Consider the following 26,631-nt stretch of genomic DNA (forward strand, 5'->3'; position numbering starts at 1 on the left):
TTCCCACAGCCTTGAGACACAAGCAATGAAAAACTTAATTTTGTACTTTTATTTTAATTCACACCCTCTTCCACCACCCGAAATCTAAATAACAGCCATATGGTACTAATTCTAGTCCTGGAAAGCCCGACACTTTTGCTTCTAGGTCACCTGTGCCTGCTGTTCTCCTTGCCTGAAACAAACTCAATTCCACATCCTGCTTACCTCATCCTCACCCTCCCCTAACTTCAGCCAGCTCATCCCTACTTTCTACCTAGTTTCAGCTTAAATATCACTTCTTCAGGAAAACCTTCCTTGAACGCCTCTCACAGAATTGTTTTAGGTTTCCCCTCTATGTGAAACAAGGTTTTAACAAAGCATCTTTGCCTATAAATTAGGGAAATTCCACCTCCCTCATTCCAATTTCAAAAAACTTAACTTTATACTTTATTCATCTTTGTCTTGTCTGAATTTTTTGAGTTGGTATTTATAGTTGAAAAGAGACATTTTAAAAATGTGTTAGAGGTGATAAAAATGCTACAATATGGATGAACCTCAAAAACATTATGCTAAGTAAAAGAAGTTGGCCAAGAAAGACCACATTTTGTATCATTTCATTTATATTTAACGTCTAGAATAGACAAATCTATGAGACAGAAAGTAGAGAGGTGGCTGCCTACAGATAGGAGATAGGGTAGGGGTAAGAGAAATGGGAAGTGACTACTACTGAGTACAAAGTTTCTTTTGGGGATGTTGAAAATATTCCAAACCATGTAACAGTGATGGCTGAACTATACTGTAAATATATTAAAGATTACGGGATATTAAAAACCACAGTACACTTTAAACAGATGAATCTTTTGATATGTAAGTTATATTTCAATGAAGCTGTTTTTAAAAATCTGTTAGAAATGAATCGGCCTTTCAAGATACTGCTTTTTCTCTTATAACAATCATTACAAAGAAATTAAACACCATTAAATATAATTTATGCATACTGTTAAATATTGAGAACTAGTAGAAATGTAATTATGAATATGAATATCATGAAACTGACAATAAAAAAATCATATTTTGGACCATATGTCATACCTACCTGTATCATATGACTGATGATAAAACCTAAGAATAAAACTCTATTATTTTTTAAAAGTGTAAAAACATTCAGCAATGCAGAAATACATAAATGTATGGAGTGATAATAACCTCTCTCTCCCGACCAATTCTATCCCCTAAAGTTATTTACAGTTTGGAGTATGTCTTTCTTGACTTTTCTGTGCATATACACATAGCAGACATACAATTAAATGATGCAGATAAGAACGGACTCTGGAGTGACTTTGGCGAATTTATGGTAATCATAGTAATTACTTCATGTTGCATAGTCAGCTGAAGCTAAGGACAACAAAAATTTAACTTTACTTAAGGTAAAAATAAGTTATATTAAAAATTGTTATTAAAATAGATTTCTTTAGATTGGTGTGCAACTCTTACCAAGGAAAATCATCAGATTTTAATAGCTCAAATTCATCCTTCTCTATTTTTTGAGCAGGCATAGTCAAGGCAAAAGAACAGAGCCTTTTTCTTCACAAAGATTGATGTGTAATCCCTGGCACAGTGATTAACATTTAGAGATAATCAAATATTTGCACCTGAATGAATACTGAATAAAGCAACCATGATCACAATATTTAAAAATACATATGAAAAAAGATAAAGAAACCAAAGTAAATAAGATCAAAGTGGCCATTTTGAGTTGTATTTTTGTTTCTATTTTATAATTGGGTTTTTAAAAACACTTTCATTAATAAAATTGTCTCTGGTTTTACCCACAACTTAATTTAATATAATAATTCTAAACCATTAAGATACATTGCTTTATCATGATTTAACAAATCTTCTTAGTCAACATGGCAATAATATTATTATTATCATTTATATATTATCAACGTTATTTGATATTTTACAAATGTTATTTAACATGCCAGGCATGGTTTCAGTATTTTAAATATACTAACTCTTTCAATCTTCACAATGAACCTATGAGATAGGTAGTATTACAATACCCGTTTTACAGATGAGGTCACTGAGATACAGTAAGATAAATTACTTGTCCAAGGTAGTATAGCTATTAAGTGGCAAAACCAGGATTACTCTGGTTATAGTACTGCCTAACCATTTTAAAAAATGCAAAAGATCCTTGAGTTAAAGACTTCAGTATAGTAATTATACTAATAGCCTCCTGCTGTTTCCTGCTCTCTTTTAAGCCCTACCAACATAAAATATAAAGTTGTTATCAATCCCATTATTCCAACACAAAATCACAACTCAATTGAAAAAAAATCTTCAGTCTACACACACATACGCACAGAATCTTTTTGAAATTTTAGACCGATCATCATGCCATTTATCATTATATTTGGCCTACTAGCTGACTTAAAGACATACATTTATATGAAGAAATATAAAATACCCTTTCGGTTTTTAGAGAACTATCATCAGTGTTACTACTTATAATAATAATAATGGTAATTATTACTAAGGCAAATTCATTAATAAGGGCTTAGAACAGTTTATGAGCACTGAAGTGGCATTAGTTGCAGGGTAGAATACATAGATAATATACATAACAGCAGGTATGAGAGCATACAGCATTGTGAACCAAAAAATAAAGCAGGACAAAAAGAGCAGACAGAAGAAAAGCTTTAAAGTAGTAAATTCCATACTTTTTGATAATAGTGCTCTATGCTTCCATTTTTATTTCATAACTCTCTTCATTCTCATTCCAATATGGCATGGGTTTCTTAAGAAAATGGAAAAAATTTTTGTAGTCCCTGAGATATCACAGAACTAAGGTTGGAAATGGCTTCTTTAGAAAGACAAACTTCTAGTATCGAGGCCTACCCATGTACTGCTGAGAAACAATAGTTACAGTGGGACCAACTCAGAGTGTAGCCATCAGAAATGGAGTTCTTTCTTTTTGAGAAAAGACATCAGAAAGACGGGGAGTCTCAAACTACACCAGACTCTGTGAATTGTGGTAACAGCTGAAAAGCAAGAGACAGTCTTTATGTATACTAAATACATATTTTTTCAGCCACAACCACATACAAAGATAGCAATTATTACTGATAGCAGAAGTTTTTAGTCCACAGAAAACAAATAGGTAAACATATATATGCATAGATATGTTACATACACGTGAGATATGTGTGAGTGTATAATCTCCACACTATTTAGAGTATCTTGCTTGTTAATAGCTAACTTTATCTCTGAAATGCCTTAAACGGGGTCTTAATCTGTAGAAGCCACTTTTTAGGTACTTATGCCTAAAAAGTTATAATTTTTAGCAAATAATATATCCTTCAAATCCCGGATAATAATAATAATGCATACTATAATGACTTTTAATTGTCAATAAAGTTAGGTTTTAAAAATTAATATATTTTTATTAAAAATAAATAAAAAGTTAACATGTTTTTTTAATTGTTGAGGTTTCTGCAACAATATCTGAGAAAAGATATGAGCAAAAAGTTAGAATCCACGAAACACTTGTAACAAAAGTTTAATACAATGAATATTAAACAACTGTCCTATTAGAGAATTTTCTATTTGCAGTATTCCTACAGTTCTAAAATTTTTTAAATTATTATAAATTAAAATTTTATCTATATGAAAATATGAACACCAAATAATAGGAGGAAATCCAAATACATGAATTTAGATATACATATTTAAGTATATGTATTTAACCATAACAATATGTTAGCTTAAAATATCAGGTAATTGAAGTGCTAAAGAAAATTTGGCAACATTTTTAGGTTACGTGCCAGCGTCATGAGAATGGCACACTGTACTCTGCTTATAGAACTAAAGTTAATATTAACATCTGTCCATTCTCTTTTCTTTTGAATTAAAGAAAAATAAGCATGGTATATGAGGATTCTTGAAGTATACTGTATACTGAGATGGTCAGAAAGCATAAAAAACATTTGGGAAAGGGATAGTATTTTAGAACTGGCATTGCCCTGGAGAGAAAACCCAATCTAATCTTCCATTGCTGGAGTTTGTAGTTGTGCGTGTGTGTGTAAATTATATATAATTATATAACTGTCTCTCATATGGGACTCTAAGCATCTCAAGGGCAGGAATAAGAACACTTCACATATCTTATGCCCCACTCTCACAGCCAAAGAAAACTGGCACATAGTAGAAAAGATACTTAATATTACAGAATGAGCAAAAGAAATAATTATGAAGAATTTATAGTAGAGCATTGCATTTTTTCCTGAAAAATTATAATCATGGAAATTCTACAGTTATTCTTAATTGTATCACTTGGTTACCCAAACTGTAAGATCAGCAGAACTATAAATTTTTCCTATTTTAATTTTTATCTATTTTACCTTATTTGTTCCTTTCAAAATACCCATATAAATTAACCAGGATCTCTCCCAAGTGACATATAATCGAATTATCCCAGTATCTTTAAGAGGCAAAATTTAACCTATTTTACAATTTCAGCTTTCTTCTCTTTCCCATCAGTTTTTTTCAATATCACTTATTAAAGTTTAATTAGCAAAGCTATAAGTGATGACATGAGGGTCTGAAAAATACATCCAAAGAGGCCATTTTATGTTCATTTTATGTATCATGGACAGTTTAACGACAGACACCTTTGTTAATAGTTTTCACTAATCTTCCCAAAACACCATTTTGTTAAGAATTTCTTTTCCATTTTATTCGTCTGACTCAAGCCCTACTTCAAAACCAGTCCAAGATTTACCTTTTCATGAGGCTTTCCAGACCCCACAGTTCTTATGACTACTTATCATCTTAACATAGTACTCTACTCATAGTAGGCACTCAATAAATGTTTGATGATTACTCGTAGGGCGACCATTCATCCCAGTTTGCCTAGGAAATCCTAATTTAAGCCTGTTGTTTTGGTGTCCAAGCACTCCTTTGACTCTCAACTAGTGTCCATGTTTGTTTGCACAATATATTTCACAATCTTTTTAGTTTTTCCTAATCTTCAGAACATTACTATTATATGACTTAGAAATGTACACGGAGCAAAATTACTAGAATACCATATATATTCCTGCAACATAGCACCAAGTGTTTCTGGTTAAGTTTAACACCATATTGTAAGTATGCTTAAAGGAAATACTTGGAGTGATTTTGCCCCCAGGAAACATCTAGCGATGTATGGAGATATTTTTGTCTCCATACATGTCCAAAATGTCCAAGAATGCTGCTAGACATCCTAAAACTGATAGGACAGCCCTCGCAACAAATTATCTGGCCCCAAATGTCAATATCCTTATATAAGAGTTAATATGGTCAAAATAATATATTTTTTAAATGGACGTTTTATAAGCAGAACTAAACATACCCAATATTTAATCATTAACTTGATATGATGGTTTTCATGCAATCAATTATAAGTACTTGGTGAGGCTCAGTTTTCTAGCCCATAAAGGTAGCTGTGCCTTCTGTTCCCACCTACATACTACTGCCATACTAATCTTCCCAAAACACCATTTTGTTAAGAATACTGGAACATTCAAGAATGCTGGAACACTCAAAAAATCTCCTCCTATACTTCATAGGCCATCTGCAGTATGATCTCCAATGAAATGATCCAATTTTATTTCTCACTTCTTCTTCAACAAACTTCACTTAAGAATCTTCACAGACTTTCTCTTTTACTCAACTCAAATGCAGCTTTTCCTATGCTTCTTGATTCTGAAAGAACAGCAAGAAATACCCTTCCATCTGTACCTAAATCTTAACGCCCAGCTCTCACATTCAAGTCCATATAAACCTTTCTTCTATGAACTCTCAATGTGGATTTCAGAGAAAGAAATTCTGTGTTCATTTTGTTTCCAACCTCAACTCTAAGCACCTTGAAGGCTTAGTATCAAGCTCCACTCAGTCATTTAAAAAATATTTATGTAGCTGCTACTACTGGCCTGGCATGATGCTAGACAGGAATTCAAAGTTATTATACCTCAATTAGAGCTGGCTATTAGCCTCTCTCATTTATAGAATATACTACCATTGAGACTTATAGTGCCTGCTTATCAAGTTCCAACCCTCTAGATTCAGGTTTCTAGGATTCATCAGGCTTTTAAAATTGTTTCTTAATCCTCTCCAGATAGCTAAGAATAACTGATGACAAAAATTTCATTATGACAAGTCAATGCAAGAGCCATTAATATCCTCTTAGAGGGGAAATTAGCAGGCCCACTCAAAAGATAGCCACATCTTAAATTTACTAAAGAATTCTTTCTATATCTACTAGTTATTAATAAAGATAATCTAATTTCATAATGATAAAACACAATATTAACTAGGCATGAAATATAATATTTAAAAACTTCCTCACTAACTTGATAACATCTATTAAATTCCATTCCTTAAGCTTATCAGACTCACAGGTCACTTACAGACTTAGTCTGGCCCACCTCTGCTTCTTATTCACACCTCTCCAACAACACAGCCCTTAAGGGTATTTTTTTACTCACTCAAGAGAGATGAACAGAAGCTCTTGAATGGGGTAGTGGAGGGCTGTGTGTGGAAAGGGTTTCCTTTTAATAAACTGTGGAAGTAGGAGACAGTTTAATTCATCTTCATAAATTCTAAACCTCTAATTTTTAACTAAATACTACCTCCCTCTTCATCTTATCTTTCAAAATATTTTCACAGATTTCCTATCAGATATTACAATATTGCATTATTTTGCTTCTATTTTTTCTCACATTTTAAGCAGGTGCAATCATTTTTTCTTCTCACCATAGTCCTTTAACATCCTTAAGAAATTTCAATTTTATCCCAGAATTTGAGCTCTTCCCAAATCAGGCAAACTGTATGTTTCACATTTTTGGGCCACATCTAGTTTAAAGATCTAGTTTAAAAGAAAAAAAGGTACTCTATGCAGAATGAATATTGAAAGCTACACACAACAGGCATGAATGTTCACATGAAGTTTTCTGGCAAGAGCTAATAAGTCTAGGAAAAGATGAACTGGGAGTTGGATTGTTGAGGACTTTGATGTTGCTAATCTCCTTTTATTCACTAGACATAATAATGACTTTTACTCATTTTCAAAACTGAAAACTACCCTTAAGAGAAAAAGAATCTGCCCTTACTAAAGATATTCAGAGAAATGTGCCATAGATTTAGAAGAAAAACATCCATGATGCTTTCATTGCTAAAGATCTCTCACACACTTTAAACTTAGCACTGTCTCCCAAACAGATTGCAATATTTTAATCAAAGAAACATGCAGTTTAAAAGAACCCTTAGAAGTAATCTAATTCAACTTTTTACTAGTTTGTAACATCCCTTGACACAGGACCATTCATCAGTCTTTATTGCTGAAAGTTACTTAAAATATTTTTTATTTTTTTAAACTAACTTATTTGTTTATGGTGACATTGGTTAACAAAAGTAAGTTTCAGGTGTACAGTTCAACAGTAAGGCATATATATATTGCACTGTGTGTTCATTACCCATAGTTAGATTTCTCTCTGTCACCACATATTTGACCCCTTTTACGCCATCTAACTCCCCTCCCGCCCCAAATTACACTTTTTAAAAGCAGTCCGTACCATCCAGGAACAGCACCATTAGAAGGTTATTCCTTATAGTAAATAAAAGCTGACCTGCCTCTAATTTATACCTATTGTTCTAGTAATGATCTCCAGAGCTATGGAATTAGTCTAATAATCAATTCTTATTATAGTCCTGTAGATATTTAAAAAGTATTCTCCTCCCAAAGTTAAATATTTAGAAGTTAAATAAATCAAGATCAAATGTTTTCCATTAAGCATGCTTTTTCATGCTTAGTAGAAATCTCAATTCGCAATATTAGCTATGTGACTTTGAGTTTAGTTTCCTGACCTGTAAATGGGGTAATATGACACATGCTACAACACAGATAACTTTGCTAAAGTTCATTGATGAGCAACGTTAAATGAAATAAGCCAGACACAAAAGGCCAAATACTGTATGATTCCACTCATATAAGGTACCTAGAATAGAGAAACTGATAGACACAGAAAGTAAAATGGTGGCGGCTGGGGGCAGGGAGAATAGGGGAATGGGGAGTTACTGTTTATACAGAGTTTCGATTTGGACAGATGAAAAAGTTCTAAAGATAGATGGTGGTGATGCTTGCACAACAATGTAAATGTATTTAATATGCCACCGAACTATACACTTAAAACTGCTTACAATTTTTTGTTCTGTACATTTTACAATAAAAAAATGGGAATAACAGTAACAACTCAAAATTGTGCAGATTAAATAATTTAATATGCATACGATGTCTTATACAATACTTGGTATATTGAATGTGCTCAAACACATGTTTGCAAACACAATAGTGACTGCAATATATTTTACCAATCACATAGCCCTTCTTGTCCAAATTCCACACTGTTCAAACATAGGGGCTCTAAATATTTGTTCTATTAATGAAAAAAAAAAAAATTAAAGCCGTGTTAGAATCACTGGAAAACCACTGCTAAGAAGGAAATAAAACTCTCATCTAGATGTAACTTCTAATTCATTTAAAACACATACATACTCACAAACACATACACTACATTAAAGTAACATCTCCTTGGTACAGAACAGTCTAGAAAACTTCAAGATGTTAATCAGTGAATGACTGCTAATGTGACGGCTTATCACATTAAATTACAGGCAAATTTTACCAATGACCCCCTATAAAAAGCATACATAAGACAAAGAGGTCATGTAATAAAGTCCATGCTCAGAAGTGAAGGGAAATGAATGAAAATACACGGTAAACAAACAAACATATACCTATCTATCTCTAAGTTGGGGAAGTTTATCAATAAAATTTATTGATGAGAAGTCAGAGTTTAAAGCAAGTGTCTTAAGAGAAAATTGATTTAAAGTATAGGATATGAGGAACTTATCAGATCTCAAAACTTCAAATAATCACCTGCCCTGGCCAGCTATAATATTAAAGAGCTTAAAAATAAGAGGCATGACCACATGATCTCAAAGTCCATTCCTAATTCTACTTTCTAGGATTTTGTGTTCTGCAAAAGTTCCTAGAGGTCTTGCAAAGAGCCTGACAACTCAATATACCAATTTTCCCTAACATTTCTATTCTCAATCTGTTGTCTCCACTATAGATTTAGGGAGTTTATTAGCATTAATGGATCTCTCAAAGAAAAAGGGGAAAAAGAATAAAATAACAAACTTTTGCTTACAATTTTAACAAACACTAATTAGGTAATGCAGTCTCCATGAATAGATATGCAATATTAAACTCTCATCTACAGCAGTGCAACAGAGTAGATGAATAAACAATCAAAAACTCATTTAGAAAGTATTTCACACATACACCCCTCCCTCTTGTGCCCACATATAAATTCCTTTCCAATCAGCACAGTTCACAGTAGGGGTAGAGAAAAAAGAGAATTGAAGAGATGGAGAAATCAGTTCCTAACTTTGCCCCTCAACAATAAATATTTAATAGTAATGTAGAGATTTTAATGTATCATATACATTTGTTCATCCTTTTACATGAGGTTTTTGAGAAATTCTAATAAAAATCATTAATAAAGGATCCTTTCTTTGAGACCCAGGACTTTATCTTTCCCCAGTATTTTAGGTCAATTAAATGAAGAAAATGCATATTTCTGGAAAATTAAACTAAAATTACTTTGTTTTACAAAAATACAGGGCCTAAGAGTACAAATACATGGATTAAAGAACAGAGACACTAAAACTAAATTTAACTAAAAATGTTATTATTGTAAATGTAAAAACAAGTGTGGACCCCAAGAAAAAAGATTCATTTGATGAGAACCCCAAGAAATAATTTATCTGCTAAGAAGGACTCCCCATAGTCAACCAAGGGCCCAAATTTTATGAATAAGAGTCTAGGGGCCATTCGCTGACAGGGGCTCCTCACATGCTGTGTATGTATACAGGGAAGAACTGCAGACAGGACTCTTGGTCCACCACTGTATCCTGCTTGTTTACATTGTTTGAGTCAACCCCAGCAGAGAAGCCCTGGTTTCCTCTTTTGACTAATGACCTGAAACCTATGTAAATTCATCTATCAGAACTATGTAAATTCATCTATATCGACCAATCAGAACTATGTAAATTCATCTATATCGACCAATCATAATTGCATATTTTAGAACAATCAGAACTGCATAATTTGGAAACCTCATTGACGTGAAATGGACCCAAATGGGAACTGTAGGCAGGGAAAATTATGAAGGGTTGACCTCTCCTTTGTCTTGGCAGAGCACAATTTAGGCTGCTACCTAAACCTGTCTCTTGGGTTATAGCTCCTTTTGCTCAAATAAATGCTTTTTTATCCTTTATTACAGTCTAATATTAATTTTTGTTTATATAAGAATATTTCAGTAGTTGATTACAGACCAATAGGCCAAAAGAGGATATGAATAACGTTACTTACCTAATACAAATTTCAATTCTAGTACAAAGATGTAATAGTGATTAATATGGGACCACTTCAAGCATTTATACATCTGCTGAAAACTTCACCACACACATAGCAGAACATACAAGAAATTCTTGATTGCCTCAACAATTTAATATCTCAAAAGGCTGGGGAAGAAATGAGAAAAACTGGACCTGTTCTGATCATCACCAATGAATTAACTAGGGATATGAAAATGATCAAAATATTGGAAGAGAGGCTATTTCATCTTAGAATAGGAAAAAAATTCTAAACATAAATGTGCAATTTTTAGAAATCTGATCTAAAAACATTCGCAGCACATTTGATATTAAAGAATTATTTTTAATTAATGGGTGTGAAACTGATTTCGTGATTATGTTTTAAAAGTCTTTATCTTCTACTATGATATTTAGTAATTAAATGGTATGATGTTTGAGATAGAATTGGTGTCAAAATATTCCAGGGTGTTGAGGTTTGAATGGTGTACATGAAACAAAAATGGCATGAACTGGTTAAGTGTTAAAGATGATTGATAAGTTAAATGGAGGTTCATTTTACTGTTCACTAAGTTTAATGCAAAGATAGACAAACATGGAACTAAAGTAGCAAAACAGCTGTGATTACAATGATGAAAGCTAACATTTATACATTTAATTTGTGCCAGGAACTGTTCTAAATACTTTATATATATTACATTTAATTCTATATGGTTGGTACAATAATGATCTCTACAGTCATAAGGACGTTTTGGTCAATGACAAACTGTATATACAAAGGTGGTCCCATAAGACTGTAACGGAGCTGAAAAATTCCTATCTCATAGTGATGTTGTTGACACTGTAATCTTCTAGCACAACACATTACACACTTACATTGTGTAACAGTTGCCAACAGTATTCAGTACAAGCAGCCTAATATACAGGTTGATAGCCTAAGAGCTGCAGGTGAACAGAATGTCACCCCAGAATGTCTCTTTGGCATAAGGGTTATTTTAGGTTGTTTAATTTTTAGAAACAGCAGATATGAGAGAAGCTCTGAAAACCAAGTAGAAGTTTGTAAAAGACATTTATATTTGTAAGGTAAATTTCCCATTTGTCAAAGCATCTCCCTCAGTGTGCCAGGGAGAGGATGACCTTATCTCTAGAAACTCTTATCAATGTGGATGACAAGGACTTAAATCTGCATAACTACCTTACCCTTGTTCACTTGTGCTTTTCTTGGTAACCTCCCATAACTGACTCCCCTCACCCCAATTTGTTTTGTTTTGAGCTGAAGATGGTATTTAAGGTGCTGGCTTAAGCCATTTTGGTGAGTTACTCAAGTATTCTCCCAGGTCTCTCCCATATGTACAGGAAGTATGAGCATTATTAAACTTTTGTTTTTCTCCTATTAATCTGTTTTATATTACAGGGATATCTTAGCCAAGAACTCAGAAGGGTAGAGGATAATTATTTTCCCTCCCGTACAGAGCAATAGGCTATACACCATACAGCCTAGATATGTAGTAGGCTATACTGTCTAGGTTTGTGTAAGTACACAACAATGAAATCTCTAAAAGTATCCCCATCCTTAAGCAGCAGCACATGACAGTATTTCAGAGAGAGGTTCAAGCACAGAGATTAAGTGGTTTGTCCATGGTTACATAGCTAACAAGGGTGGGTGCAGGGAGTCCAACTAGACTATCTAGTTCCAGAGTCATGGCTGTTAGCTACAATGTTATCTGACTCCCAGGGACTCCAAAGGCCAAGTTAAGGCAAGAATAATGAGTACAAAAAGAGGTCCTCATGCAAAGAAATCAATAAAAATGTACATAGTGCTCAGATTGTTAAAGACAAATGACATAAAGACAGTACTGGGGGGGAAGGGGGGAAGGGGAGGGAATATAACAGCCAAAGGTTAATGACGGTATACATCTATTAAGAATAACATAAACATTAACAAATATTTACAATTAGGTAAGGGTCGAAAAATTTTAAATATAGTCTAACTGGGTTCCAATCCTAGCTCAGCCATATACCTGGGTGACTATAAGCAAATTATTTAACCTAAGCTTTAATTTCCTCATCTTTAAAATGGGGGTCAATAATAGTCTGACCATACTAAGTTACTATGAAAATACTGTCGATAAAGGGCTTAGCATAGTATCTGCCATATGTTAATACAGTAAATAATTGTAAGCTATAGTAAAAATAAAAGCAATAAGAAACACAATGAAGGATGTCCATTCTCATCACCTGTATCTAACATTATACTGGATGTTAGGACAGTTCAGCAAAAAGATTAAAAAAAGATAAAAGGCAACCCAGACTGGAAAAGAAGTAATATTATTTTTATTAACAGATGACATGTTTGTATAGATAAAAAATCCTAAGGAATCTACATACACACACACAAACACACACCTACTACAGCTAATATACGACTTCGGCAAGGTTACAGGATACAATATCAATACAAAAGTCAACTGTATTTCTATATGGTAGCAATGAACAATCAAAAATAAAGAAAATGAAAAAATTCCATTTATAATAGCATCAGAAATAATAACCACGAATAAAATGAACAAAAACACAAGACTTCTACACTGAAAATTACAAAACATAGTTTAAAGAAATTAAAAAAGACCTAAGTGGATGTAAAGATAACCAGTGCCCATGGATTGAAAGAATCAATATTGTTAAGACCCCAATAGTTAAGATCCCCAAATTGATCTACAGATTCAATACAAGCACTATCCAAATTCCAGCTGCCTTTTTGGCCGAAATTTATTGGTTGATCCTAAAATTCATGTGCAAATACAAGGGACTCTGAATAGCCAAAGCAATCTTGAAAAAGAACAAAATTGGAGGACTCACACTTTCCGATTATAAAACTTACTAAAAAGCTACAGTAATTATGAGTGTGTAGTGGTATAAGAATAGTCATAAATCAATGGAATGGAATTGAGAGTCCAGAAATACATTTAAGTGCAACTGATTTTCAACAAGAATTTCTAGACAATTTAATAGGGACAGAAAAGTTTTTTCAACAAATGGCACAGACATTTTGCATCTGGATAGCCACATGCAAAAAGAATGAATATGAACCCCTACCTCATGCTATGTAAAAACTCAAAAGGAATCAAAGCAAATGTTGGCAAGGATGCAGAAAAACTGGATCCCTTGTGCTAATGCTGGTCAAAATGTAAAATGGTGTAACTGCTATGGAAAACAGCATGGTGGTTCCTCAAAAAATTAAATGTAGAATTACCACTTGATCTAGCAATTCCACTTCTGGGTACATACCCAAAAGAAGTGAGAGCAAGGACTTGGACAGATATTTGTACATCCATGTTCACAGTGGCATTATTCACAATAGCCAAGAGCCAGAAGCAATCGAAGTGTGCATCGATGAATGAATGGATAAAGGAAATGTCACAGACACACACACGAGAATATTGTCTTAAAAAAGGAAACCGTGCCATATGCTACAACATGGATGAAACTTGAGGACATTATGTTAAGTGAAATAAGCTAGTCACATAAAGACAAATACACGATTCCAGTTACGAGATACCTATAGTAGTCAAACTCATAAACAAAGCAGAACAGCGACTGCCAGGAGCTGGGGGAGGAGGGTGGGGATGGGGAGGTAAAGAGTTGCTGTTCTGTAGGTACAGTGTTTTAGCCATGCAGGATGAGAGGGTTCAGGGGATCTCTTGCACAATGTACATGTGGTTGACAATACTGAACTATGTATTTAGAAGGCTGAATTTTATGAAGTTTTGCCACAAAAAAATGTATATAAATTTTGTATTTAAATATAAATATCATATGCATCATATAAGCTTAGGTTTGGGAAGAGAAAAACTCAAGAGCTATATTCTCTTGTCTATTGAGAATTATGAGATTAAATAAAGCTTTAGAGAATCCCCTTGCCACCAAAAAAAGGGACGGGTATTCTGAGACATGCTGCAACATAAACGAAGACACTGTGGTAAATGAAATAAGCCAGTTTTGTATGCCTTCACATATGAGTTACCTAGAATAGTCAAATACGATACAGAAAGTAGAATGGTTGTTGTTTGGGGCTTGAGGGGCAGGGTAGAGTTCTGTTTAATAATATGAAGTTTCAGTCTGGGAGGATAAAAAAGTTCTGGAGATAAATTGTGGTGATGGCTGCACAACAATGTGAATGTACTTAATGCCACTGAACTATACACTTAAAATATGGTTAACACGGTAAATTCAATGTTATGTATATTTTACCTGGATAAAATGGATCGAAGATCTAAATGTAAGAGCTACAGTTATAAACTTCTTAAAAGAAAACACAGCAGTAAATATCATGATCTTAGATTAGGCAGAGGTTTCTTACACATGATAACAAAAGCATAAGTAACAAAAGAAAAAACAGATAAATTGGATTTCATGATATTAAAAGCTTTATGCTTCAAAGGACTCCATCAAGAAATTGAAAAAAACAAAAAATAGGAGAAAATATTTGCAAATCATCTCACAAGGGATTAGTATCCAAAATACATAAAGAACTCTTACAACTTAATATTAAGACAGGTAACTCAATTAGAAAATGAGCAAATTGTTTAAACAGACATCTCTTCAAAGAAGATACATAAATAAATGGCCAATAAACACATGAAAAGATGCTTGATATAATTAGGAAAATGCAAACAGAACCGTGCAGATGGCAATATAACAAAAAAGAAAGACAATAACTAGTGTTGGTAAGGATGTGGAGGAATTGGAACCCTCGTAGATTGCTGCTGGGATAGTAAAATACGTGTTATGATATGAATGAATCTTGAAAATATACTAAATGAAAGAACCTAGACACAAAAAGCCACATATTATATGATTTCATTTATATGAAATGAGCAGAGTAGGTAATTTCAGAGACACAGAGAGTAGATAAGTGGAGCTGGGGTGCAGGGAAAATGGGAAGTGACTGATTAATAGCTTGGAGTTTTTTGTGGGAAGGATGAAAATATTCTGGAATTAGATAGTGTTAACAGTTGCACAACTTTGTGACTATACTAAAAATAGTGAATTACACACTTTAAAAAGGTGAGTTTTATTGTATATGTGAACTATATGTCAACAAATAAAAACTTAAGGAGAAAAAAAAATTACACTGAGAGCAATAGTACAAAAAAGGATAGCCCAAAATACTGGAGCAAAATATGCAATGATATTAGATGACGAAGAGAAGGCAGAAATATTCTTTAGCTTGTTCTTATGTCAATAGTTTGTTCAAATGGGCAGGCCAAGTAAACATTCTTCAAAAGAAACAAGTTCAAATGAGGCAAGGTGATAGACAATAAGCCAGCATGTACTCTGGACAGGGTTTAGGTTCACCCCTCCAAATAATGGAAAATAATTGAAATTTTATCACTGAATTGTTGATCCTAAATGTGTCTATCTGGATAACATGACATGGTCAAAAGCCTGGATAAGAGGAAATATAAATTTTCTTTTTCTTTTTCTTTTTTTAGGCGAGGCAACCCTTGATCTCACAAGATTGCAAGGATCTTGTCAGCTTACAATCTCTTATTTATTTATTTTTTATGCCTACAGCATCTTGTCTTTCTAGGTGGTCTCCCATCCAAGTACTATCCAGGCCTGATCCTGCTTAGCTTCCGAGATCAGACAGGATCGGGCTTGTTCAGGGTGGCATGGCCGTCATCTGGAAATACAATTTCTAAAGAGAAAAATTAGTGACTAGAAATTCTAGACCAAACTTATTCCTTATTAAAATTCAAAACTAGATTAACCAAAATGTTTGCAAAGCTAAAAAAAGAAAAAAGGAGAAAGCCAGAGGGAGTCACCATGAAGAAGTCCTACCTACCAAATTAACTGCAATCTTCATTTTGATAGGTGTACTTTATTGCAGGTATGAACGCTACAGGGTTCTACAGCAAGCCACTTGACAAAATCTTTTATACTATCCATATAGACAAAATGGCATATGGGCTTGACAGTAATAAGTGGAACTAATAGTTACTGAATAACAAAATATGTGTTGATTAATGAACTGATGTTAATCTGGAAGGAATGTAGTCAAGCTGCACATTTCAGAGTCCTTTATTCTGTCATTTTAACATTTTAAATAACAACTTGAATAAAGACCAAATAGGTATGCCAACCAAACGTGAAAATGAAAAAAAAAAAAAAGAATAGATATTATATTCCTAAATCAAGACTAACAAAATGAAATATAAAGTCCTAATTATAAGCTAAAATATTCATTACACAAAAACAGGGTTAGGGAGACTTAGTTTAACAACTAGGTACTAAAGATACAGAGTGTAACTGATACTACTGGATCATGTTAAGCTTAAATAACAAAAGTTAAAACTGTTAGTGAAATATCTGATTTCAAAATAATAGCATTTAGCTCAAGCAATTATATCTATCACATGCTCTGGTCAAGTATCATCTAAAATGCTGAGTACAGTTCTGGATACCATGTTTAATGACAATGAACAACTAGAATTCATTAAGATAAAATGACCACAGTTGAAGGATCAGAGAATTACATGATCTAAAGAATGATTAAACTGGGATTGTTTTACTCTGAAAAAGAGTCAAGAATGCTGAGTGTATGGTAAGGAGAAGGAGTTAGAGAATCATGACAGCAGTCTTCAAATATTTTAAGGGGCCATTCATTTGAAAATGGGATTATACTTGGAAAAAGCAAAATATAGTGGCAACAGCACAAGCTTTGATGTCACAAAGAACTGGACTTAAATCCTGACTCCATCATTTACTGTGTTATTTGATGCTTAGAGAGATTAAGTTTCTTTACCTAGATAATGATACCTACCTCATAAATGGATAAAAACTAAATGCAATTAAGTGCAAAAATGTTTGTAAGCTGCCTGGCCTAACCTGACACACTGTGATACACAATGATGTTAGTTCCTTACTCTGGACTTTTCCTAGATGTTCTAGAACAGTGTTTTTCAAACTGAGAGTTACAATCCTTTAATGGGTCACAAATTAGTAGGTTGTAACCAGTATTTTTTCCTGAAGAAACAGAACAGAAAATATTAGAGCATACCACATGTACTAAAAGTAACTATGGTTTAGTGAAACTTTTGTTTCAATTATTCATATACATGTGCGTACTAGGCTATGATATAAAATGTATCATGACGTTGCTCCCCCCGCCCCCCAAAAAAGGGGGCCATGAAAGCCACTGCTCTAGAGCACTGTTTTCTCAATAGGTTCTGTAAATACCAGTTCCTTAGGAGCTCAGATAAGTTTAGGAAACAAACCAGAACACTTACAGATTTACTATATTTAATACACATTAGCATATCAAAAAATCCGGCATTAAAAAATCTGTTATATTTGTTGAGCCTCCATTTTCCCATATATATTTGACCAAAGACCCACCATTATTTTTTCACACCGTATTTATCAACGCATTCAGAACTAGCATTCTGTGGTACACATTTGGACAAAAACATTCCTCTAGATGAAAAAGAAGGCACAATGAGTATAAGTTACAGAAAGCAGACTTTTAGCTTGCTAAGGAAAAACTCTTTTGACTTTTTGAATCTTTCTCTGCCACTATTACCCACCCCTTATAACTTACATATCCGAAAGCACTTTAAATATATTTTATTGAACTTTTAGTCACAAATTTTTTTTTCAATAAAAGTACAGAACACCTACAAAATCAAGACATGCAGCCAGGATCAAAGCAATAAGGAGGAACCATCCGGTCAAAAACTCTGGCATAGTATTTAAGAAGACTTGCTTTACTTCAACAAATCCTATACTCAGAAACCAAAGCAGCAAGACTTAAATCAGCTTCTCTAAGTGGAATCAATGTGTTCTAATAATACATAATCTAAAATGGGCTGATGAGTGCAGCTAATTCTCATTAAAGCATCATTATCATCACTTGGAAGGGACATGTGATGATATTTAGATGATTCTGGGTTCTTTTTAAGCATATACACACCCAAGATTCCTTTGGGAGGACGTGATTTCACACTAATATGAAAAACTGTCACTATCATTGTCATTTATAATAATATTTGGTACCACTTGACAATAAAACAAAAACTTGACATCTTATAATCAAGAGTATCTCTGTAGTTCAAACCTTCCTAATCGGGAGTTACAAATATCTGACTCTGCTCTAGCAGTTGTCAGAGCATAACATTCTCTTCCCACTCTTCCTTTTCCCCAAAGCCACCTCTCCTGAAAGTTTGTCTCAACTACTTTAAACTATTATTTTCTTCCCAAGTTCTGAGCACTCTCAGTACCTTTCGTTCCTATCACTTGTTGGCAATTCACTTTTTAGTTCTAGCTTATTTAACTGCAAAAAATTTGGCTCCCAGCAAGCTTGAAACTGCCTTAATGAACAGGGATCAACTTTTAAGAATCTTTAGAATCTCCCACAAGATCTTTTAAGAGCTCATTAAATATTTGATTTAAATAACTTATGAGGAACAGCAGGTAGTCTTGAAGAGTTTACTACATGCCAGACCTAGTGCTAAAAGCATACGCGGATTACTTCAATCTTCACAACTCTATAGATTAAAAACTGTTACTTTCTCCACCAAATAAAGAAAATGAGGCTCAGAGCAACTTGCCCAAGGTCACACAACAATAAGTGGCAGAATCAAAGCCTGAATCCAGGCAAAGTTCTTATGTACCTGGGGACACTGTAAAGTTGCAGCCCTGCAATATCGAGTCCATGAAGGATTTCGATTTCACTAACTTAAAAGTTTCAATTTCAACAAAGTAGAATTTTATTTATTTTATTTTTTTGCTAAAAATTAAAACTTTATAAAGAAGGAAATTAAGAGGAAGAATTTCCCATAGACAGCTTTAAGGGAGACCGCCTCCCATGTCCTTTCTATTTATGGAAGTGATATTAAGGTGTGGGTCACAATTTTATCGAGAAGTGGCTTATGACAATACAGCTTTGGCTTAGCTTTTTTAAATGGGGCTCTTGGAAACAGCCAGGGCTCTTGTTCCACCCTCGTCTCCACACAAAGAAGCACCATCCTCTGCCCTCTCCACACAAAGCAAGCTTTGCCCCACTACCCAAAGGAGAGTACTGAATCCCTATCGCCGTCAGAAATGTACCCATCTCCCACTCGTCCAAAACCCTGAGCTCTGCACGAACTGAGACCACTATAGTCTGTGCCCGGTGATACCGCATCAAGTAGACCCCTCCCCAACATCCCAAAGCCAGTGTTTCATTTCACACAAAGCAGGATCCCTTTCTACAAAGCAGTTTCCCACCTCCGATTCCTTCCATAGCCATCAGCCTTTCCCAGGCTGTGCCAACTCACAGACCCCAATGGGGGCCAAAACCCAAAGGGTCCACAACCCAGAGAAGAACTCGCTATAAACCTCTTTCCTCTCGCACGCTTCAAATTCCCAACTCCAGCTGACCTTTCCCCAGCCAAAGCAAGAAAACCACGAGTCCCCATCAGAGAGTGGATCCGGCTACACAAAGCGAGGTGTCCTACCAGGGGGACCCTCAGAAGACGCTCTCCGCCCCCGGGCCCGTCTCCGCCCAGCCCCAGCCGGGCGCCCCACGCTCACCAGCTCTCCTCCTCCTCCTCGCAGCCTGACAGGCGCTCCAGCTCCTCGGGCCGCAGCGGCTCCACCTCATCCAGCAAGCCGCCCTCGCCCGCTGCCAGCAAGGAGGTGGCGTCCCGCAACTCCTCACTACTCGTCCGCCTCGGGCCCGACCCGGCGCCGCTGCCCGACTTGGCGTTGAGGCCCAAGGGGAAGCCCCGAGGGGACGCCGAGCCGGAGGAGGGAGTGGACGCGCCAGCCCGAATCGGGCTGCCGGGCCCGAGGGAGCCGGCGCCCTGCACGGCCCCCGAGCGGCTCCTCAGCTGTTCATTCTGCTTCTCCAGCTTCTTCACCAGCTCCTGCAGCTTCCGCACCTCCTGGTCCGCGTTCACGTTGGAGTTAACGTCCTCCATCCTGGCCCCGCCGCCTCTGCCGCTCGCCACCCGATCAGACTCACAGCGACAGGGAAAGAGCCGGAGCTGAGAGGCGTCGCGCCGCTGCCGCGCTCACTCTAGCTGAGGCGCCGGCATAGAGCAGGGCCAGGCCCCACCGCCAGGGTCCCTCCAGCTCGCGTTCCGAAGCGCCGCTGGCCCCAGCCGAGCCGCCTCATCTGCGCCGGCTCCGGGATTGGGGGAGGCGGCGCCAATATCCGGCCTCAGCCGCCATCTTCCCTCCGTCCCTCCGCCCCCCTCGACCGTCCCCGTAGGTGACCTCAGAGCGTCGAGGGTGGACGCAGCCCGGACCGGCGCTGAGAGGACCTGGCGCCGATCTCGCCGCGGGGCGGGGCCGGGGGCGGGGCTTCACCCGGAAGGGGCGTGTCTGAACTGTCGGCGGAGGAGGGCCGCTGCCCTCCTGGAGTGGAAGAGCGGTTCTGGCCTCGAGCCGGGCACGAGTTGGGAAGGTTACCTCGCTCTGACGGCAGAGAGGCGTGAACTTGGACCGAGTGGGGCTGATATCGCCAACTGAGACTCTCTCGTCCCCGCCTATTGGTTTTGGGCGAAGGGCGAGTACTGTATTCTCCACCCCTAAACATCGGCGTGTGAGACCAGCGGGCAAATCCGGTATTTTCTTCCGGCTGGTTCTCGGATAGACGCTCAGCCGGGCCCCGTGGAGGGACAGTATACTTTATGTTTGTTCAGCAAATATTTATTCGATGCCTACTTGAAATAGGAGATCCTCAGGCGCGTCAGATTATCTGTGATCCGTCTCGGAAAATGAGAAAACCATTCCAGATGGTTAAGAGAGACCTAAGGTCAAAATAATAACCACAAATTGTTGAGTGCTTACTACCGGCCAGACACTGCTAAGCACTTTAAACGCATTATCTCACCGATTAAAAAACAGTGTTCCCTACTTAAAGTTTACTGCACACTGGCATGGAAGCGGGGTGTAGAAAACCGCTCATCTCTCGTCACCTTTGTCCATGAATTTATACCTAATCTCTTCGAATCAGTCTTCTTTGGAAAAAATTTTTCATAGCGAGTCTTGACTTTTTTTAAAGTTGTGTATTAAAAGTACTTAATCAACATATTGACATATATCGACTAATGTTGAGAGATGTATGAATGTAAAAATCTGTCTTTGGCACCCGTTTATAATGTATACTACAGACAGCAAAACTAAAAACATTTAAATGCTTTGTATTGATCGTGGTTAATTCCTCTTCATATGTCAATTGTGCACTACTTGGCTTTTGTTTGCAAATTTCTTCTAATTGCTTCCACCCTTAGCGAATAATGATCCTGTCCTATTACACCTTGGTGTGGACTCAGAGGCCATGGCTAACTTGCTTCTACCCTTTAGCCTCTCTGTGCTGTATTTTCCTTGCCTGTAATAGCCTACCTGACAAACCTGATTTCTTAAAACTAATGTTCACCCATCCAGGAAAACTTTTCCTGACAATTCCACAAAGATTTAGTTGTTCTGTTTACTCTAGCATTACCTGATCAATAGTTTCCAACAGGCTTTTTCTAAGAAATCTTTTTTATTTTTGTCTGTATACTTGATGAAAAAGGCCATTCATTTTGTTTTCCAGATCTAGTATAGTATCTGACACAGTGGACATTCAATACTTGGTCTATTGAAAGTTAGGTAGAATATAAATTCTGACAGGTGTTTATTCATAGCAAAAAAGCATGAGTTTTTTGAAAGTTTCCTGACTAACTATAAATAAGTATTTTCCTATCCATACCCAGTCAAAGGATGTCTTTGTCTGCTAACACACAGTAATTGTGAAGTAATATGTGTTATCTGTATAATGCATGTCTGAATATCATTGTTGTCTCTGACATGTCTGAACTAGTTGCCAGAGGGTTAAACATCATGAGGACTTCACTTACAACACTTTTCACTTGCATTTAATGGTTTGTGAAATAGATTCCAAATGTAACGACAACACTTCAAATATATTCCCTGAAAGAAATAGTTCACATGACATTATGAAGTTAAACACTAATATTCCTTGGGGTAAGGAGAGGTTGGTGTGATGTGAAGTGATAAATTGAGAATCAGAAGGCCTGGTAGCAGATTCCAGCTATACTACAAATACAACCTCTGGTGCTTAAGCAGGACATGCTGGCTCTATTTGAAATATGTCTGAATACTTCCTAGCACATCTACTGCTAAATCTCTAGTTCAAGTTGCTATCTTCTCTTGTCTGGATTACTGTAGTACTCTTTTAATGGGCTTTTCTACTTTGCTGCTTACATTCTGTGATGCACACAGCAACCAGATAATCCTTTGTGTAATTAAGTCATGTCAGGTCAGTTTCCTACTACGAATCCTCCACTTGCTCCTCAACATACTTTAAATCCAAAGTCCTTTCCTTAACCTATAAGACTGAATACTTGGCAACTTCAGCAAGTATTGCATTGACTCTTCCCCTCCATCATTCTACTCTTAGCCTGTTTCATTTTTCCTCAGATGAATTATATATTTCTTCTTTTGTTTATTTCCTATCTCTGCAGTGGAATGTTAACTGTGAGAGAACAGGACTCACTGCTATAGTGCTGGTGCCTAGAACAGTGTCTACTGTATGGTAGGTACTCAATAATTGTTGGATGAATGAAGGCATTTAGGTCATGTGAAGCCTCCTGAAAGAGAATTTCAGATAAATGTGTTTATTGTGTCTCAAATCATTAAAACAGAAATTCCTAATAATAATTAATGGTTCTTTTTTTCCATTATATTTTCCTCTTCCAAAAGAACATCATGTCATACTATATATGTCATCCTCAAAACTAGGTCATTCTCCACTTCCTGAGTGCCAGCAGCCCTTAAGGACTGCTGAGATGAGGAACTCTCAGGTTCTCACTGGAAGTATGAGGACAAGAATATTTCCATTCTATCTTAAACTGTGCAAGGATCCTTCTCTTTCAGGTTAGCTGTGATACTGTTTTCTCTACTGACGCAGAAATGTTAGAGCATGTTTTTTTAAAAGTCACTTTAAAAGTGACTCTTATGTGGATATGAGGAGTAAAGCTGGTAGATGTCTGCAGTATGCATCACAGTTAGCCCGACTTGCTTTTCAGGTGCTGTCTTTTATGATAAACTTGGCTTGTTGCTGAATGAAGGAGTTGCTTCTTTTCTAGGTAGGTGTGGCCCTTTCCATAACTTGCTCCTACATGCATGTTAGCTCTTAGTGAAACTCCTGAGCAAGTGGAAAATATTACAAACCACTGAAAGTATTTAGAGCGAAAATTTATTACTCAATGGCTTAAAGGTAGTTAGCAATCCTAAAGACTTAAATCAAGATATATCTCTGTGTGTCTGTGCATGAGCACATACCCAAAATTAGTTTAGAAATTGCTTGGCACTTTACAGAAATATTTGCATTTGTTCAAAAAATGCTCAAATTCTTTGAAGAAAACTCTACTATCCAATACATCCATTTTATCTTCATAGGCACACACTAGTTATTCCTCTGTCTTTTCTTACGTATTCTTCACCAGCATCCTTCCCCCAGATGTACCCCTCTTTGGTCTATCAAGAGGCCTCTTCTTCACTGTCGTGGCACATGCAATTTTAAGAAGGTATCCCAGGAATTTTAAGACTAGGTACATAAGAGATTCTGAATTGAAATCTTAGAGACAAAAAAAAGGGGCCAAAAATTTGGACCTAGAATTTTTCTAGATTTTACAGTTGCAGAATACCTCAGAAATGCCCACAATGGCAGGCATAACTTCCTTAAGGAGGTCCTCTGGCCAGAGGGTGGTCCCCTGTCACATTGTTCGGAGGCATATATTATATTGTAGGATCTAGGGGCGGAGGTGAACAGGTTCTTGTATTTTTAGAAAGTGGGAAGGTAAGATTGTTAAATGATAATTTTTATTTCCTCCTCTCTTTAAGTAGTATATCAGCAGAATAGTTAAGATAAAAAAGTAGAGTATAAACCACTTCTGCATATCCATGATGTTCTAGAGAACCTACCAGTCAACAGTGGAAGAAAACTTATTAAGAATCATCCAAATCTCCATGTTGGATTTAAGACAAGACCCAGTAATCTGATCTAGGATTTAAAATACATTATTTTGAGTATTAACTTAAGGATGCTATAAAGATAGTAGACTATGAATAGAGCCTTTTATTAGGCTAAAGTAAATTAAGCACTCATTGAAATATTTATATAATTACTCTTCTACCTAAGAAGTTGTAGAATTCCATTCCTGAGTCTTTGGGATACTCCTGCAATATTACATGGACTGAAAGAAGTCAGTAGCTATTCAATTTACCCAAGCATATCTAGAAAGTTACTTTCTTATTCATCATCTTCTTTATACAGTTTTATGTACCCTGGAAGTTTAATTCTGTAAATATCCAGATCTCTGAATTGGCCCCATAATAATAGTAGCTAACAATTATTGACCACTTTTATGATATGTAATAATTCATTTCAAACTCAAAATAGTCCTTTGAGGTAGCTATTAGTAACATCATCACCTCTATTTTACAAATAAGGAAACTGAAACAGAGAGATTAAATAATTTCTGAGAATTTCATAGCCAGGAAGTGGTAAAGCTGGATCTGAATGCAGGTGGTCTGACTTAGAATCTGTATTTAAAATGCCCACTAAACCGGTCAACAGTGGGAGAAAACTTATTAAGAATCATCCACATTTCCATGTTGGATTTAAGAGTTCTCCACTATTTTCCTTAAAAGAGTATTGATACCTCAGTTAGCCACCCCCTGGGGATTGAGGGACAACTGGGGACAAGGGTTATTATCTTTAGGATACCTAATGACACAATCTTCTTGCTCTAAGAGCAGGTTTGCCACTTTTGAAGACTAGAACCTCTGGGACCTAACATATGGAAACAATCTGTTTCTCAGAGAGGGAGACAGTTTCTTTATCTCTTGCTCAAAAGACTTCCTAGTAGTCCATTTACTTGGATAGCATTTGAGAGGTGAGTGGGGGAGGCCTGATGACTCCCCCAGTCAGTAGTTTGCTAAGATGAAACTTTGGCATCTGAGCTTCTCATTAGAAAGGCTGGTAGACTAGTCCAGCCTTTATGGGTTTTGTGGGATAGAAGTCAGTCGATGTAGTCTCTAATTCAAGGCAGCAGTACACCAAAATCAACAAAGCATGAAGATTTAAAAATAAGAGTCAGAATTTAGTGACAAGAGTCCTAAGCCTATATATGAGAGAAAAAAATTTTTGAACATTTCCTCAATTAGGCAAGAATAGAAGCAGGTATCAAAAGACAAAGCATAAAGCCAGGGGAACAGGTAAGAGACAGGAGCAGCGGGTTCAGTAATAGGGGAGAGGATGATTCTTGGCAAATGGTAAAACTAAGTGGTTGTTGTGTAGGAGGAACAGTTGCATTTAAAAGGCCAATAATGCCGTGCCTGGCAGGGTTGTGAGTTGCTAGCATTGGGACGAGTTAGTAACCAGATATGCTGGACTAGGGCCCAATCTGCAAAGCTCCCTGATGCACAAGAGCCCACCATTGTGTCTATCTGTAAACAGATTCCATCTCCCCAAAGTTCCTGGAAATCAGATAGCCCTCATCTCATATCTGTATTCTAGTCTAGAGAAATGGGGCTTGAGTGTTGGGCAGTGCAGAGAAGAGATGATTAATAGGACATGGCACAAGTATTTCCCTGGTTATCAGTCGGTATGGTTTACTTCAGATAGGGCACCTGTACATGAAGTAGTGGCTCACAGTTCAAACGGAGCCACTCTTTCTGTTGGCATGGTTGTTTACAGCATTATTGGAGGATTTGTTTCCTCTTTTCTACCATCGCCATTCTCCAAAATTGTTTGAGCTCTTACTATCGCCTGTTTTTGTTGCCCAGGTCAGTGGATCAGGAGGTGAGGCCAAGTATTTAGGCAACCTTCAATCACAAAAAGCTATCAATTAGCAGTTCTGCTTAAGTATCATATAAGTCCTTGAATATTGGACCCAAATTATGATGTGATGCTATTTGTGGACAACTTTTGAGAAAATTACCAAAATTTTGCTGTGCATTGGCAGCAGGACAGGTCACAGTGTTACTGCGATCATTCTGGCAAGGAGAGAGTATGTGTACTATGGGATAGCAGAGGAGTGTGTATTGCTTTCCAAGTTGAAATAAAAGAGATGCTTTTCTATTTCTCCACCTCTGATGCATTCAGAG

General features: G+C 36.4%; 1 protein-coding gene across 2 annotated transcripts in view; it reads right to left on the reverse strand.

Annotated features, from left to right (window-relative positions):
* Positions 1-20,812, reverse strand: part of SLAIN2 (SLAIN motif family member 2) — a 71,850-nt gene extending 51,038 nt beyond the window's left edge. Inside the window, exon 1 of one of the 2 annotated variants that reach the window (XM_011362666.1) lies at positions 20,041-20,812. In XM_011362666.1, coding sequence (XP_011360968.1) covers positions 20,041-20,429 — 389 coding nt within the window. In that variant the 5' untranslated portion in view covers positions 20,430-20,812. The remainder of the gene's footprint in view (positions 1-20,040) is intronic. The other variant, XM_011362665.2, reaches the window with a different exon arrangement.
* Positions 20,813-26,631: the final 5,819 nt, after the last annotated feature.

Source organism: Pteropus vampyrus, unplaced genomic scaffold, assembly GCF_000151845.1.
Source record: "Pteropus vampyrus isolate Shadow unplaced genomic scaffold, Pvam_2.0 Scaffold77, whole genome shotgun sequence".
NCBI classification, from domain to species: domain Eukaryota; kingdom Metazoa; phylum Chordata; class Mammalia; order Chiroptera; family Pteropodidae; genus Pteropus; species Pteropus vampyrus.